General features: G+C 47.2%; 2 protein-coding genes across 2 annotated transcripts in view; both read left to right on the forward strand.

The window, feature by feature from the left end:
• LOC307198013 (serine/threonine-protein phosphatase 4 regulatory subunit 1-like) overlaps positions 1-9,538 on the forward strand; it is a gene marked incomplete at its 5' end in the record, with an annotated part of 65,550 nt that extends 56,012 nt beyond the window's left edge. The window contains 8 exon segments of the mRNA XM_079944599.1: positions 297-434; positions 438-482; positions 743-904; positions 2,087-2,187; positions 4,362-4,482; positions 5,274-5,408; positions 7,790-7,931; positions 8,764-9,538. Coding sequence (XP_079800725.1) covers positions 297-434; positions 438-482; positions 743-904; positions 2,087-2,187; positions 4,362-4,482; positions 5,274-5,408; positions 7,790-7,931; positions 8,764-8,921 — 1,002 coding nt within the window. The 3' untranslated portion in view covers positions 8,922-9,538.
• Positions 9,539-12,185: 2,647 nt separating this feature from the next.
• On the forward strand, positions 12,186-17,148 carry ANKRD60 (ankyrin repeat domain 60; the record flags this gene model as incomplete). Its single annotated transcript, XM_079943722.1, has 2 exons — positions 12,186-12,270; positions 16,828-17,148. The coding sequence occupies 2 exons, from the start codon at positions 12,186-12,188 to the stop codon at positions 17,007-17,009; spliced, it is 267 nt and encodes an 88-aa protein (XP_079799848.1). The 3' UTR covers positions 17,010-17,148.
• Between the last annotated feature and the right edge of the window lie 216 nt (positions 17,149-17,364).

The raw sequence follows: 17,364 nt of genomic DNA on the forward strand, positions 1-17,364 counted from the left end.
CGTGTACCAGACCAGCCAAACGTTGATATTCTAGACTGTGCTCTGTGATATCCAGTGTTGGACCAATTTAGAAAAGATGAGCGTGGCCACTGCTTTAACTTAAGACCAAGCTGACTCACTACATGCTGAGCAAGAAGCTCGTGCAATCCAGAGCCCCGAGCTTTGGGAAGGCCTCTTGTTCCTCTTATACCCCCGCTTTGCTGTTTTCACCTCCAGGTTCCAATGTCCTCGTCTTTCATGAGTGTTCTCCTTCTCTACTGCAAGCATGATGGTTCCCTTCCTCTCCTGTTTCTCAGGATATAATACCTCAGCCCCTGCTAGGTCAGTACGTGTCCATGATTGACCCAGCTCGAACCCAGACCGTCGATACCGACATCGCCAAACACCGTGCCTACAGCCTCCTGGGGGTGGCGCTGACACTGGGCAGGCAGAATTGACACTGCCTGAGAGATACGTACGAGACGCTGGCTTCCGACGCGCAGGTGAAAGGGGCCTTTTCAGGGGCAGGCACAGAATAGGGTGGGTCATCTAATTAGGGAGAGCGGGAAGCTGCGGCAGGGCTGCTCGCTGACCTGTATTTTATGTGGCCGCCATTGGCTTGTTTACTGGTCTCTGATCAAATGAAGCTTTAAGTGGCCAACCCCTGGCAGTATCAGTTTGGCCCCACAAATGCCACTTATGCTCTCGATGACACTGAATCATGCTTGCCTTTTGTGGTCCGTATGTCTCTGCGCACCCCCAGTGGAAGGTCCGTCAGACCTTAGCCTTCTCCATCCACGAGCTGGCTGTGATCCTTGGGGATCAGTGCACGGCTGCCTACCCGCTGCCCATCTTCAGTGGATTTTTAAAGGACCTGGATGAAGTACGCATAGGAGTTCTGAAACACCTGTATGACTTTCTAAAGGTAGGAAGAAGGATTAAAACAAAAAACAAATCTCCCCTCTTCAATACAATTTTTATATATTTATTTGGCTGTGTCGGGTCATAGTTGCAGCACACGGGATCTTTCTTTGCGGCGTGTGGGCTCTTTGTTGCAGTGCCCGGCTTCTCTAGTTGTGGCACGTGGGCTCCAGAGTGCGCGGGCTCAGTAGTTGCGGGTGAGGGCTTAGTTGCCCTGCGCGTGTGGGATCTTAGTTCCCCGACCAGGGATCGAATCCGCATCCCCTGCGCCTGAAGGTGGACTCTTAACCACTGGACCACCAGGGAAGTCCCAATACAATTTTTTAAAACCCTGAATATGTAAAGTATCAGTGGAATAAAAACCAGAGACAGCTGTCTGGGTCTCTTCAGTTGAAGCATGGCATCCAAAATCTTAAAGTGGGCATTCTTTCGGTGACGGGTAAATATTTTTATCTTTCCTCCTAATCTTCCCGTCCCTTAGAGTTCTAATTGTATGGAGGATGGTAGACAGATGGCCCAGCACACTCTTGAGAAAGAAGGAACCGGGCTCCCGGGTGGCGTGTGACTTGCCCGGGGTCACCTAAGGGAAGAGCCAGCTGAAATCCAATCTCAATTCTGCACGAAGGGCTCTTTCTTGCAAGATGTTGCTGCTTCCCTTCTTGCCTTCCCCCCGCCCGCCCCCGCCCCAGAGGAACGATGAGCGTAAAACTAAGAGTTTAAAAATGACCTAGAGAAACTAATTACTCGCGTCCACATGACCAGGAGCTGCCCTTGACGGAGTCTGGCGCGTGCCGCATCGCCGGAGATTTTCCTGTCTGGTGCAGGAGCACACGAGCAGTGCCACCTCCCTGGGAAGCAGCGGGGCATTATCTTCCAAGCACACACATGCTTGGTTTTTTTTCAGGCAGGAAATTGTGAAAGAAGGATGAGTAGGGGGCGTGTAGAAACACACAAGCACATACACGAACCAGGGGAGAAAGATTGGAAGCAGTCAGGGATGCGTTGGACGTCTGTTAACAGCAAAGCTAATTCACAGCCACACTGGGTAATGGAGTACAAGGCATCAGGGAAATGCACGGTTCTGGCCGGTGACAAATGTATAATCTGAAGTATAATAAAACAGTCTATTTGGGGACATTTTGAAGGATTATATATTTTTATTTATATATACATTCTTAAAAAATAGTTGCTTCATGAAGACAAGAGGAGAGAATATCTTTATCAGCTTCAAGAATTTGTAGTGACCGATAACAGCAGGAATTGGAGGTTTCGATATGGACTGACAGAGTAAGTAAAGCCTGTTTGGGGTTATGAGAAGGCAAGCTAGATGGAATAATTCTTAATTTCCCTACCTTATAATTGATTTCTAAAGTAGCAGTAGGAGTGTTCTTTTGGATAAAGAGATTATGTTTTTATTAAGGGATAAAATGAATTCCAAAGCTCTAAGTTACAAATACCACAGTCTCTGGGGAGACATTCATTTTCAGAGGCAGGCAGGGCGAGAGTCACTTTGGAATTAGAGTGTTGTGCTGTTCTGTAAGCCAATTTATTTGAACCAAATGAAAGATGAATCACCCGCTCTTCAATATTTTCCTATTTATCGGAGCAGTTTTTGCCAAAGCTTTCTTGAACATTCTGAGTGTAGCCCTCTGTGTAAGGGCACAGCGCAGTTTATACACTTCAGCCACTAAGGAAAATTATGTTACAGTGAGAGATATGAAAAGGTCTAACCCAGATGAAGCGATTATTTAATAAAAACGTCCCCCAAGGTGGCTCAGATCTGTACATCATTTTGTGTGTGAAGGAGTTATTTAATTCCCCATTTTGTGCCAGCAGGAGGAATGTTCAAGGTTTTAGTGATTCTAAAAGAGTGAAAGTGTCACTTTAAATAATTCTCCGTCCCGAGGTGTATAATGTGCTTTCCGCAGTATTGAGTGGATTTGTTTGTGGTGTTGTTGTTTGGGTTTTAGTTTTCACCTTGTCGAGATTTATTTCAGTATCTCTAGTTTTCATTTTTCTTGCCCTCAACTGGAAATCTCTCAAATAATTGTCTTCCCTGTAGAAATCCATCAGGCTTTTGCGGCTCTTCAGGATATGATTTGGCCTATGCCAGGGGCAAACTGAAAGATTTTCTCTTTGCTGTGATCCTTAATCATTATGCTTAATTTGAGAGATTGAGGTTTCAGTCATTATGCCATGTTCCCGGCGTGTGTTCTCAGAGAACCAAGGAAAAACAGGCCCACGTTTTTTTCCATGAAGGCATCGCGCCCTCTAGCGGCTGAGTGCAGGAACTCGGCGAGGTCCGTCTCGGGCCGGGCGGATCTGCTTCCCGGGAATGGGGATGGGGATGGGGATGGAGATGGGGTCGGGGCCGGGGATGGGAATGGAACCGGGCACTGGGGACCCCGGGACGGGGTTGGGGCCGGAGGCCGGGGATGGATTCGGGCCTGGGGACCGGCTGACCAGCTTCCCGGGACCCGGGACCAGCGACGGGGACGGTGTGGAGCCGGAGCCGGTGCCGGCTGCGATGACCTGCTTGCCGGGGCCGGGCCGGGCCGGGCCGGGCCGGGCCGGGCCGGCTTGGCTCGGCTCGGCTCGCTTCGCCCGACGGCGTTGTCTCCGAGCGCGGGCTATCTAACTAACATCTCTGCCATGGTTATTGAAGCCAAAGCCACTGATACGAATTCTGTGCTTCCATGCCCACGATATTGGTATCACTTTTCTGAAAACAGTGCTTTTTGATATGAACGTATTCACCGGCACCCCTGGCTTTTGGTTCTAGCTTCCTTCCAATCTCTTTTTCATTTCCTTTCTTTTGCCAGTGTGGAAATAATGCCATTTATTTTCATACCCTTCTCCCCTTCGCCCTTTAGAAAACAGTGAAAGCTTTGGTAGTAGGTTTTTCCCACCAGCCATCTTATGAATTTTTCCCTGGGAGTAAAGAGCTCGTGCTCCCGTTCTCTCCTGGTGGAACTTGTTGGATTGAACAAGGCTCGTGAACAGTGCGTGAGCCGGCCAGCAAAAGCAGAAAATTTAATTTGCAGCGTCAGGAGCACAGTGGAGACAGTGAAATCTCATGTGTTTTCCCTTGATCTGGCGATCTTTGGGAACTTCGGCGTCCTGGCTATTTTTATGTTATCTGATTTTTAAAGTTTTATGTGCTTTCGAACTGATAACCTAAAGTTGAAATATTGAATCCCTATTCATAAATTTCTCAGCCTGTGTTTTACAAGTTTAATTTATTTCCTTTCTGTTTGATTTGTGTGTGAGAGAGAGATGAAGAGTTAAGATTTTTTCCCCCAATTTTCTTTGCGTGGCCATTTTCACTCAGCTTTCTGCTTCCGTTGATCTCCCAGCCTGGCTATTTTTATCTATAAAATGAAACGAGAATAAAGAGAGGTTGATAATGTGTTTTTCACCCCCCAAACAATTTCTTTCTTTCTTTTTTTTTTAAATTTCAGACAGCTGATAGTGATTTTGGAACTCTATAATCCCAATGCTGTTTATGATTATTTCGTGCATATTGCCTTAAAGTTGTGTGCAGATAAAGTTTCTGAAGTTCGGTGGATCTCCTTCAAGCTAGTAAGGAATCATGACCTTTTCTGTTTATGATTTTTAGAAAAAGGAATATTTATGTTTCTTCCATTTTAACTTTTTTATTTTTTCTGGGCTTAATTTGTCCATTTACCCATGAAAGCAGCTTTTAAGTTTTGAAATTAGGAACTGTATTATAGTTTTATCAGTATGTAAGATAGCTCTTTTGTTAAGCAGTATACTTGAGTGATGAAAATTGTGGATAAATCGCCTTATGTATGAAACTCTTTAAACAGTGGCTGAGTGTTTCTTTTCAACACAGATTGGGTTGACTCTCCAGCACGGTTTTGTAGAAAAGTAGTTAGTGAGCAAAAACTCCAGCAAAGAAAAGCCGCACCTGTTTTATGTGGGCTTGTACCAGCTGAATACTGAGGAAAAAAATTCTCATTTGAAAATATTTACTAAGGTACTCCGATGGTGCTAAAATTTTATAAAAATGACATGTTCTGAAAGGTAATGATTTAGTTGTTATGCAAGGGGACATTTTCTAAACTTTGGAATCTTAAGAATAATGTATTTTTCTAATGCCAGTCCCTTTTTACATTTCATTTTATGAAGGGTTTTATGGGTGTGAGTGTGTGTGTATCACCATATATTTAAACATCTTTTTTCCTCTGTATTCTAATGATCACTGTGACAAAAATGACTTTCTCGCGTGCTTATAAATTCGTCTTAAAGGTGGAAGGGTGCATCAAAATGTCTAGTTTCCGTGTAGAGTCGTAGTCATAATCCAAGTAGATGGCAGCATTCTAAATTCGCTCTTCTAATATTTTTCACAGGTTGTAGCAATTCTGCAGAAGTTCTATTCCAACAGTGAAAGTGCGTTGGGGTTAAATTTCATCAATGAACTCATCCTAAGGTTCCGGCACTGTTCTAAGTGGGTCGGAAGGCAAGCGTTTGCTTTCATTTGTCAGGTTAGCAGGGCCTGGGGGGAGCATCTACCCTGACATATGTTTGCCGTGTGATATCAACACACAGCACCAGGCAAAGAATCTCAGCCCTGGAGGACTAGCCAGGAACCTGGGGAGCAGCGGACCGAACCCCCTTATCTCCCAGGAGATTGTGACAAGCCAGTTTGGAAAAGGGACTTGCCCAGGGTTACCCAGCCCTTCTGTGCAGTCATCCTATGCATAGTGACTGAGCACCTACTGTGTGCCAGGCCTGCTCTAGATGCTGGGGACGGAAGAGGAACAACCCCCTGCTCGCCGGCACTTTCCATCCAGGGAGGTGGGGGCCAGGCCCAGACCGTGCTCCCGTCATGTCCAGCGCAGGGCTGCTCCTCACTGCGCCCGCCGCAGTAGGGAGGGAGGAAGGTGGGGTGAGGGGCACAGCAGTGGGGCAGCTCGGGGACCTTTCGTCTCTTTCAGGTGAAGGTCAACCCCTCAGATCGCCCTCTCTACTTAGCATCTTGGAAGTGAGGGCATGATTTATGTCTGGCTGGGGAGGACGGCTGTCATTTTGGATCGCCTCCGTGTGCCGGGCATCTCGTCCTACACCTGCTCCTAACAGTAAGGTCTGCCAGGTGTTGAGCTCAGTGCACCCATGTACTTTTAGACCAGTTGTTCTAGCTGAAGGAGTTGGAGCCCAGAGAGGTTAGGTAACTTGCTCAGGGTCACCCAGGAAGTGTAAAGCCATGATTTTCTTTCTGCTGAACTGTTATTTTAACAGTTTTAACTTCTCCTCATGCACACGGTCTATCATATACAAAGGTAGAGGGAACAGTAGAATGAACCTGCACGTACTTGTCACCCGGCTTTGTCAGTAATACAGTAAATCTGTGATGGGGCTCTACCTGAGCCCTGGCCCCGCAGCAGCCCCCTTTCCCTCCCCCGGAACCACCGGGCCTCCCTACTGAGGAACTCACCAGGGCCCCCTGTAGGCCCGCAGGGGTATCACAGGGGTACTTTGGCCATCTACTTGCAGAAGGGCAGTAGGGGGCAGGGTCAGTGCCAAAGTCACAAAGCGCAGGCCTGATACCACAGACTTTCATGAAGAAGTCAGTGCTGCCCACTATTTTGTAGAGAAAGGGTAAATGAGATATTTTTGCTTTTATTTTTAAATTCTTTTTCTGAGATTTAGACGATCCGCGATGAAACAGAAGGAAAAGGCACCAACTAATTTTGTTCGAGAAAAATCAGTTTTTTGGTGTGCCTTCATTAAAGCTTTAGAAAACCTACAATACCACAAACAAAAGGAGAGTGTCCTCAGCCAGGAGAACCTCCCGGTGGGCACATGGATCCCTGTTCAAATGCAGGGAGGCGTCGCAACCTGGAGATTGGGGGGCCGACTTTGTTACTTTGAAGCCTGGGTCTACTGCTTCCCTGCTGGGTGGCCTTGGGCGAAGCACCCTCTCTGCACGGCCTTTCCGTGTTCTGTAAGATGGAGTTCCCGGGGTACGGGCCTGCCTCCTGGCGTGGCCCTGAGGCTTCAGTGAGCTGACGCATCCGAGTAGCCAAGCACGGTGCCGGGAACCCGGAGAGCACTTACTACGTATCAGCTGCTGTTGTTACCCGGTAGTGGGAAGAGCTGCAGGATTTAGAATCCACATTCCTTCCTTGGAATCTCCACCTGCTGCTGCCTGTGGGTCTTGAGCCTTTGGGTGTCACCACAACATTGGACTCACCTGTAAAACTAGGCTCAGTCTGATTTCCATGGCCGGCTATGAGAATGAAATGGGAGAATCCACGTACGACTCTTTGTAAGTAGGGCAGCAGTAAATGCTAGCTGTTCACAGAGGGCCGGGCACTGAATTGGGGTCTGGGATTTGGCTGTCATGTGATAGGCGTGGTCCCTGTCCTCAAAGCCTGAGCTCTGGTGAGTAACAGGCGTCAAGGTTCCCAACCCTTGTTGGCGGGCGCTACGCTAGCCTTTGCAAAAATGGTTTGCCATCCCCATTGCTACTCCATGGTACAGGTGAGGAAACCGAGGCCCGGAAAGGTGAAGCCAGTTACTCATGGCCACGAAGCTAGAAGTGACCAGGTTAGGTTTTGAACCTGGACCTGTCTGACTCCAAAGCCTTTGACTTCCCCACCAAATATTACACCATTTGTACCCCAGTGCTTGGTAATGAATTATAAAAGTGTTAACTGTGTTTCTAACCAAATTCGGTGGTTGAGATTTTAAAATTCAGACACACACACACACACACACACACACACACACACACACACTCCTCAGACCAAAAGATCCTGAAATTACTTCTTTGGAATTACAGAAGTGGATGTTTCTAGAAAAACCGTGCTCATCACTATTGAAAAAGGTCTGTTTTCCGGCTCTGGCTTTCTCTTCATCACAGGCAGTGGTGAGCGAGGAGTGTATCCCTGTGGACCAGTTTGTTGAACACTTACTCCCCAGCCTTGTAAGCCTTGCATCAGATCCTGTGCCAAACGTAAGGGTTTTGCTAGCCAAAGCTCTAAAACAGACACTGTTGGGAAAGGGTACGCGGACCATTTTTCTGAGCTTACAGATTTTAAACTTCATCAGGCAGCAGCCAAATCTCCTCTTTAGGGAGTTGTGGCAAATTGTGTGGTAGCGTACTTCAGATCTACTATATAAATTTATAAGTTAATTTTTTTGCATACGTTATGTTATTTATAAAATGACTAAGAATTAAGATAGCTCAGTTTTCTATTTAATAAACATACTGAAATGCAAAATATTACATAGTCTTCTAGAAATGAGGGAAACTTTTATAAACTTTAAGTTATGACAGAGACAGATTATGAAAGGTAGTCAATTTAAGCATTATCTATGGTCAGTTTTTAATCGTATTAATTTTGTGGTCAGTCAGAAAAAGTTTATACCCCAACCTAGTCAGTTATTTTAAACCTGAACAGGACTTAATATAAGACTGTGTCCCTTGTATAGTTCACGTCTACACCACATATTCGGGAGAACATCTCATCTCCTGCCCTGCGTAGCCCTTTGTTGCCACTTCCCTCCCATCCTCCACCCCATCTGTCCAGCAACCTGCTCCCCACTGCCTGTGTTCTGTGTTGCTAATTCTTTTGTACTGGAGGGAGGAAAAGATAATATTAAAAGATTTTTAGTTATAGCTGAAAAAATATGCATGCCTATTCTTAGAAGTTTGTCTTTAAAATTTAGGAAATACTCTTTGATTCAAGCAATTTTATCATTTTAAAGGACTTACTCTATGAAAAATGGTTTATTGTCCTGAGATGTGGTTTAAAAAAAAAAACCAAACCAGAGTATGTTTTTGAACACAGTTCACGGCACATGTGATTCAATTTCATGTCTTTTTCTCTTTAGTGTATTTTAGAAATGCCGGTAACCCTCATCTTGAAGTCGTTGAAGAGACTGTCTTAGCTTTGCAGTCCGACCGGAACCAAGATGTTTCCTTTTCTGCCACCCTAGAACCAAAGCGGCGGAATAGTATAGACACTACCATGCTAGAAAACCAGAATTAACCAGTCTGTGGTCACTCACAATCTGGTCATTTCATGTGTGGCATGTGCTGCTCACCATACCTTGAAGGGGAACTGATTGTATCATACCTGCCCAGGGAGGACAGATTTCTGAAACTCTGATGTTGTTGTGTTCAAATGACCCCTTTCCCATCTGCACTCACGGGAACTACTGCTGGGATGGGCAGGAGTCCCAGGTGGCCCGGCCTGTGCTGCGCTCCTGTGCCCCTGCCTGCCTGATCAGGAAATCTGTTAAAAGGCTGCAGAACCAGGTGGCTCACTGAGGGTGGCGGGGGGGGGGGGGGGGGACCTCCATGGCATCAGACTGCCTGGGAGCGGTTTGTTTTCTCTATTACAGACTATATTATTTAACCCCCAGCCAACCCCTCCCCCCCAAAATAAAGTACGTTATCAGAAGCTTTTAAGTCTTTGATAGACTTGTATATTTGGCTTCCCTCATGCTTTCCTATAAAATATAGTTTATGGTATTATTTTTAACTGAAATACTGTACATATGTAAATAACTCTTGACAGGAAGAAAATATATTAATGTAAGATTAGCTTCCTATCAGTGAACAGAACAAATACATCATTTAAATTTATGCTCCACTTTGAGCTTTGCACTTTGGGCTGCAAATATAGCCCAATTTGTTTACTTTTGAAAAATGTGATAGTTAAAGAAATCTACTAAAGACTGATTTATGGCAGTCTTTCTAATATTGTACTTTTGTTGTAAACTGTACTCGGAACTTTTCCTCAAGCACTCACTCCCTCCTCTTCTTGCAGGAACTGTTTCCGTAAAGATAGGTACTGGCCTTTGATGGAGGCGTAAAGCAGAAAGACTTTCATTCTTACATGGCTATATTATCATTTGTTTAAGAACTTGGGGGTGGGGGGATTGATCACTGAGGTGCATGGATATTGGCTTTATATCTGATGCTTTAGAATCTTAACAAAAAATAGGAAATCATAGTTCTGATCACTCTATATAGTTGGCCACAAATACCAGTGATTTGGGAGGTTAAATTATGATACTCTTCAAATCTAGGTACACAGGACTTAGATTTCGTGCTTTTAAAATTTAGACTAAGGGAAAGATACTCTAGAATTTAAACAGGTTTTGCATTAGTTAATAACTCCAGGCTCTATAAACAGTTGATTAAATTCTGCATACATGTATGCTGAAGTTATTTTTCTTGTTTCTATTTGTATCTTCTCAAAGGCAAGCATAAGGGAAGGAAAGAGCAGCCCCTTTGGGGTCCCAGAGCTATAGCTGCAAAGGGCGCGCCAGCTGTCTCCATTCTTCCCTTGGATCTTTTTCTTATCTTTCTTTTCTTTTTTTTAAAAGATAAAATTTCTGGAGCTATATATTGAATTTCCTGGTATACAGGATGTTTTCCCCTCCCCCAAATTCCTCTGGGCTGACTCTTTAAAAAGAAAGGAAGGAATCTATACCGTGCCAAAGAAAATAAGGCACATGTATGAGAATTTCACATTGCAACCCAGGATAGCATTTTGACAACTTCAGCAAAGAGTGACGTTAATACATTGGAGACTACATAATGAGAAAAAAAAAAATCAATCTATCTTGTATTTAGTACTTGTCTAAAGTAAATAGACGGAGGTATTGTTTTGCTTCAGTAGCAAGCAATTTTTAATTTATTTTTATTGCCTAGAAATTGAGCTTATCATGTTAAAATCTGTTGATCTAGCAGCAAGTAGAATTACCCAACTGGAATCTTGTATTCTGTGCAGAGCTTCACTTTCCATTAAGGAAAAGACAAATCAGTTGGTGTTGTGATGTGTAGGATTTGCCTCCTGAATCAGATGTGCTGGTAGAGATTTGTTGAGACTCTTTGGTAAATAATCTAACCTTTAAATTTTCAGTTTATGTGTTAAAATTCCTCTATAATCTAATATGAACGGCTTTCCAGTGGAAAGCTATTTTTATGACTAACTTCTCTGCAGAAAGTATGTTGAAAGCTTGCATTTTATTCTTCGTTGGTAACAACTGAGATTTTCCCAAGCTTGTTCTGGTTGCCCTTGCTGTTCTCTCCTGTAGCTTCTCCACCAGTTTAGGTCTTCGCGTATTAACTGTTCTTAGGTGCAGTGTTGAGTGTCTGTGATTTGACCACTGAAGGTAAGCTTCCTGTTTTCTTGAGCACTCGGCCTCCTCCGGTGAATTAATGGAAAAGCACGAGATAGTTTCTCACAGGTACAGCTGCCTTGAAAGGCATCTCAACAATAGAACCATCTCAGCTTTTCCCCAAGTGGACATTTCCTCCTTGCTAAGTGTTTTCATTAGCGCCTTTCTCACTTCAAGAATTCGAGAACGTTTTCAACATGGACGGATTTTGATGCAGCTTTGCAAATTTTCAGGAAGGTCTGTCTCCCACTTCCGGAGTGGCCAAGTATCAGGTTTTTTCACTGTCAAGTTGGGCCCAGATCGGCTTGAAAGGGGTCATATTTCTGCAATGTTGGTTTTTTCCTTCGTGCTAAGAAATAACGATTTTTAAGCATGGCTAAAGTCTGCACTTTACCACCCTCTGTAGACGACGCATGCAAAGATGATTTAGAGCATTATTCACGCATAATTCCTACAGGTAGTTGGCCCCGAATTGTGCAATGATTGTATTTTAAACAGACATGGAGAGGAGGTCACAGTTGCCTAACAACGGCCACGAGCCGCCTCGTCTTCCGAGTTCAAGGAACTGACGGTGAGAGCAGTTCGGAAGCGGCGAGGAGGAGTCGGGGATGCGGCCGTGCTGGGTCTGCGGGGCGCGCGGCCTCCGCGAGGCCTCTGGTTGGGTCTCGATGCATCCTCCCAGTGTTCTGGAAGCGCCCGGGCCCTTTTCCCCTTATCGCAGACACGTCACCCGCGTCCACGTGGAGCCCCGCCTTGGTTAACGGCGGGCCCGTCGGCCCACTGCGGGCGCTGGTGGTTCGGCCGTCCCGGAGGGGCCGCCGCGGCGGGGGTGGCGATGACGCGCGGCGGGCCGGGCGGCCGGCACCCGGCGGCGGAGGCGGCCGGGCCGTCGAGGGGGCGCCCTTCGCCCAGACCCCGATGCGGGCGGGCCGGACGGGCGGGGGGCGGGCTCTGCCGTTCCGCGGCCCCTCCCCGCGCAGCCCCGCGCCCGAGGCTGGAGCCGCGTCGGGGACCCGCAGGCTGTGAGCCTGGAGCTCGACTTGGCCTCAGACGTCTTCGTCGTGCAGGTGCTGCTGGAGGATTCCGGGGAGGTGTTCCGAGTGACAGGCTGCCGCAGCGACATGACTGTGCGGGAGCTCAAGGAGGAGCTGGACCTAATAGCCGGCATCCCCTTCAGCCTCCAGCGGCTCCAGTATCTGGACAAAGGCAGCCCCTGCCCGACCCCTTTCCCGGCCCCACGTACTCCCTCGACCCGGGGCGCCCAGTCCCCTCTGAACCCGCAGTGGGGGAAGGGAAGCCCGCCCAGAGGAGGACCCCCAGATGTCAAAACAAACCCCACCCCCGTGAAACCCCGGGTGGAAAAGCTAACCCTGGACACATAGGGATTTCCCAGCTCCAGAAAAGCCGAGCTTCACGTTAGACCTCAAATCTCCAGGCAGACCCTGTCCACAGCAAGACCCTAATCCGCAAGCAGACCCTGCCTGCGCTGGGACTCCAGGCCCAAAGCCCGCCGTCTAGTGTGGCCTGCCAACCTGAGCCCAGCCCTGTGCACGTCAGGACCCCAAGTCCCGAAACAGACGCTGCCGCCGCAGGGCCCTCCAACACCAGAACCTCAGATTCCCACGTCTTCATCAGGGACCCAAGTCCCAAAGCCAGCAGTGCCACACGAGACCTCCAGTCTGAAACGCCTGTCCTCAGCGGGACCTCACAACCTCGGGCAAGGCTGCTCATGTCAGGACCCAGATGGAATTAAACGTCAAGTCCCTGTGCTGGGCTGTGGGACACCAGAACCCCCAGCCCTCCAGCCAGCCACGTCCGTGCAAGGACCCCAAGTCCAGAACAAACCTGCCCAAGACTGAACCCCCAATCCCCAGGCTAACCATGTGACCATCCGAACCCCAAGTCCTCCCAGCAACCGTGTAGACTCAAGGACACTAAAGCCTTAAGCAAACTCTGCCCTCCTCAGGACCCCATGTCTCTCCACGAACCATATGCACGTTTGAACCTCAGATACAATCCTCAGGTGACCCCGGCTCACGACAGAAACCTAAGTCCCAGAGCGTGAAGCCTACTACCCAGATCATGACCCTAGACCCCAGAGCAGGTACATCCAATTCTGAGCCCCACTCTCTGCTTAACCAGTTGTGCACCTGAACCCCAATCCATCAGCCATCTCTGTCTACGTAAGGATGCCGGGGCTCAAAGTGAACTCCTCCCACATCTGGACCCCCAAATTCAAAGTTAACTCTGCCCACACCTGAAAGCTAGTTCCCAAGCTCACAATGACGACAGAAGAACCCGAAGCCAGGTGTCATCCGAAGGGCTCCAAGACATGAGATAAACTGCCCACACTAGGACCCCAAACTCAAGTCCAGTCTACCCATATCTGAACCTCCAACCTCCACAGAAACCACGTCCACACCGGCACTCCAAGGTTTAAGCCAGCCGTGTCTGTGTAAGGAAGCCAAAGTTCCAAACGAGCCTGGCCTACACGAGGGCCCCCAAACTCAAAGCAAACTCTGCTTGTAGTTGAAAACCCAAATCCCTTATCAACCTGATCCACACCAGAACCCCCAGCGCTAGACCAAACCCACCTATATCAGGACTCCAGATCTCGGAGCCAAACCTGTCACTGTCAAGACCCCCGAATCCTGGGGCAGACCTGTCTGCTTCCTCACCCCCGGTTGCCACACTACCCAGGCCTACATCAGACCCCCAAATCCCCAAACAAGTCCTGCCCGCAGAAGGACTCTGCATCCCAGAACAGACCCTTCCCATACCAGGACTCCCAGACAGAAAGCAAACCTTACCTTCATCAGAACCCCAATCCAGAGCAAACTCTGCCCTCATTGGGACCCCAAATCTCAAAACAAACCCTGTCCACGTTTGAACCCCGAATACTGGCACTGACCCAGTCCGTATCAGAACCTCGAATCTCAAGCTGCGCCCTTGTGACGTCAGGAGCTCAAAGCTCGTCCAATCGGAATCGAAACCCAGCGCCCAAAGCTCACCGTGACTGAATCAGGACCCCAAGGCCCCCTGTCCAGACAGATCCCATGGGGGAGGCACCCCGTGGCGGGCAAGGGCCCTAGAGCCCCATCTCTCCCTCCATCGGTCTCCTTCCCTCGGCCTGAGGACCTGGCTGTCCCGATCCGATCCCTACAGTATTTAGCATATGAGAACAGGATCAAAGTCCCCAGGCTCCAACATCTCCCCACCCAGTTGAAATCAATGCAAAAACACTTCAAGAAAAATGAAGATATAAAAAACTCTCTGGTCTGCTGCACAGAGAAAGTGAACGGCCAATATTGCAGAGAGATTGCAGTTATACTGCAGGGACCAGGAAGCCATGGAGACAGAGGTCTGAAAGCAGCTGGTCTCCATGAGAATCGTGTTCCCAGGCCCTGCGCTTCCGGGGCTCAGTTTCCTAATCTGTAAAGCAGAGCCCCGTGAGCTCTAGGATTCTCAGTGCCGTGTCCCCCTTTAGGCAGAAGTGACTCGGGAGACTCAGAAGGTATATTGAAGGCCCAAATCCTTTCCTTTGCCCTCTTGGAAATCGGTTAAGCATTTTTCATGATATGTTTGCTTTGCTACAGGGGTATTTGGAAGAGCTTTGGAGCATTTTTGAGGCTTTATCTGGAAAGAGATGTACCTGTGCTTAATGTGTTAAAAGTGAAGTGAGCTGTGGAAGAACTTAGTAAGAGTTCCAAAACAAGTAATTCGAAAATTACGTGTCCTGAACTACGGGTGTCCGGCACCCCTAATTTATTTTTGCCGATGAGCTATGCTGAGCAATAAATTCAAGAAAGCTAAGAGGGAATGAAAGGGATGGAGTGGCTTAACACTGATGTCACAATCCTATCACTCAGCAAGCACTTAGCAACTGTGAGAAGCCTGACCTCTCTCAAGCTTGGTTGCCGTCCTTCCTGTTGACGGCAAACGAGAAGGAGAGAAGGTACAGCACGTCAGTAGAAGAAATTTGGGCTTCTGCTGATGCATAACCAGCCTGATGCCTCTTTACCCACCTCAGAGGTTGCCAGGGAGGATCAAATGAGATAATGAGTGTGGAAACCCTGAGAGACACAAGTCTAAAGGGGGTGAACATCTTCCTGGAGGCGGGTCACCTTTCCACATCTGTTGTCAACTCTAATAATTTATTTAGCCGGTGGTAATGAGTATTTGTCTAAGGTGAAGGCGGTTGCTGCCTGCCTGTAAAAGGAGAATGTGCTCTGATTTCTCTAAGAGCTGTTTAGCATGTGTGCACCGTGCTCTTGTGTTTCTCAGGGAAACACAGCCTTGCTCCATTTTTTTCAAAGTTGTTAGGAAGTCTTCGAGTTGTCTTACTTAGGCAAATGACTGATTATTCTCTGTGTCAGAACCACAAATAAGACCCTAATTAACAGATTTGCTAATCACTATTCCGCGTTTACATCCACCATCTGGAGTTGCTGGGGACTAAAAGGTACCAGCAAAATCTAGAGTGAGCATCACATGGCGGCCGAGGAAAGGCAGGTCTGGAGTCCCAGCGTTGCCGTTCGCTGGCCGTGCGAGCCTCCGTCCACTCCTGCAGCACATGGAGAGGACGAACTTGGCTCGTCGTGAGGTTTAGAGCATGTGGGTGCTGGGTAATGGCACTTCGAAATCACTCAATCATGAAACCAAAAAACTCATGAATTCTACTAGGAATAAATGATAATCCAACCTGGGCAGAGTTGAGAGGTTCCATTCTTGGCACTGCTTATTGGAGATAACAAATGACTCTGTTATCCTTCATCTAGGTTACAGGTGGCCATGAAGGAAGAAGTGTGTGTCTTTTAAAAAGTAAACTAAAAACAACTGCATTTTTCTTAAAATTTTCCACAGTCCTCTTCTACTAATTCTGACGGTCTGCCCCAAAGGGTCTGAATTTAGGAAGTGTGAGTGGATCCACCCCCCGACCCCCATTCTTTCATATGAGGAAGGGGCTGTTTGGGGAGAACCTCCCCAACAGAGAAAGGATCTCTTCCATCCCACGTCACTGCGACGCTTATGTTACCATAGGGTCTCCACTGGGGCAATTTTGTCCCCCAGGGGCCATTAGGCAACATCTAGAGACACATCTGGTCACAATTAGGTGAGTGGGCTACTGCCGTCTTGTGGGTAGAAGCCTGGGATGCTGCTAGACGCCCTGCAATGCCCAGGACAGACCCCACAGCAGAGGGGCATCTGGCCCCAAATGTCAGGAGTGCCAAGGTTGAGAAACGCTGCCACAGACTACAATTTGAAAGATCCGACAAATTTTTGTCATTATTACCTCTTTAAGCAAACTGATGATAACATTAACCAGAATTAGTTAGTATCTTAGTTTAACATCTATAACTTATATAACCGCATTGCACCACATCTGTAATACACAGTTACTTCAAGTTCAAGTAGCTCTATTTAGGGTTTGCCTCCTGAAATGACTTTTATTCACTCATGTATTTTTTTTGCCATAGGTCAAGTTACAATTACAGAATCTTATAAATCGTTGCCTTTTTTTTTTCGTTGCCTTTTTTTTTTCTTTTGGTTTGGCTTCTCTTTGAGCTAAGCCAAATTAATTTTCTAAAAAGCATCACTAACCACAAACAGACGGATGTGGGGTCATCAAATGAGAGTAGCGCTCGAGGCTCTCAAATTATCCTTGTGATACCCAAGGTCAGGTAATCTCTTAACTAAACCAATGTAACAGTTTATCTTTAATGCCCGATTTTTCTTTTTAAAGAAAAAAATCATTCCCTGGAGGAATTTTGATGGATGACGCTACGCTGAGGTGCCACGATGTTGTTCCTGGTGGGATTATTTCATTACCTATCTGGCATTATGATGGATGGACGGAACTGGTTTTGGCGGCTGTGGAAGGGGATTCCAGTAAGGTGTTTTCATGCTTCTTTAAACGGATATTATACTTCATGAACCAGCTGTAAATTGTGTGTGTGGGGGGGGGGGGGGATTCACTTAGTCTTTAATATGAATATTTGGGTAAAAGTTTCAGAGTAGAGGGAAAAGATAACAAGGACTCATGTCATCATGATCAAGTCGAGTGTTGCCATTTGCCGTTTGGCTTTTGCGATTTCACTGCGTCCACATAGCTGTGACTTGTAACCCACTCACCGTGCCCCAAAAGGAGCCAGGGCAGCACGTTTTCTATTCACGTGTCTACTCTGTAAAGTTGAAAACCTAAGTTAACAGTGGAGAATGCCAGATCACTTGGAAACGTGTGGCCCAGAGTGTTCAATGCTGCAAAAAATCCTCTGGGGGGGTCTGCTCTCACCCAAGGGG

This window comes from Stenella coeruleoalba (assembly GCF_951394435.1).
Source record: "Stenella coeruleoalba genome assembly, chromosome: 15".
NCBI lineage: Eukaryota > Metazoa > Chordata > Mammalia > Artiodactyla > Delphinidae > Stenella > Stenella coeruleoalba.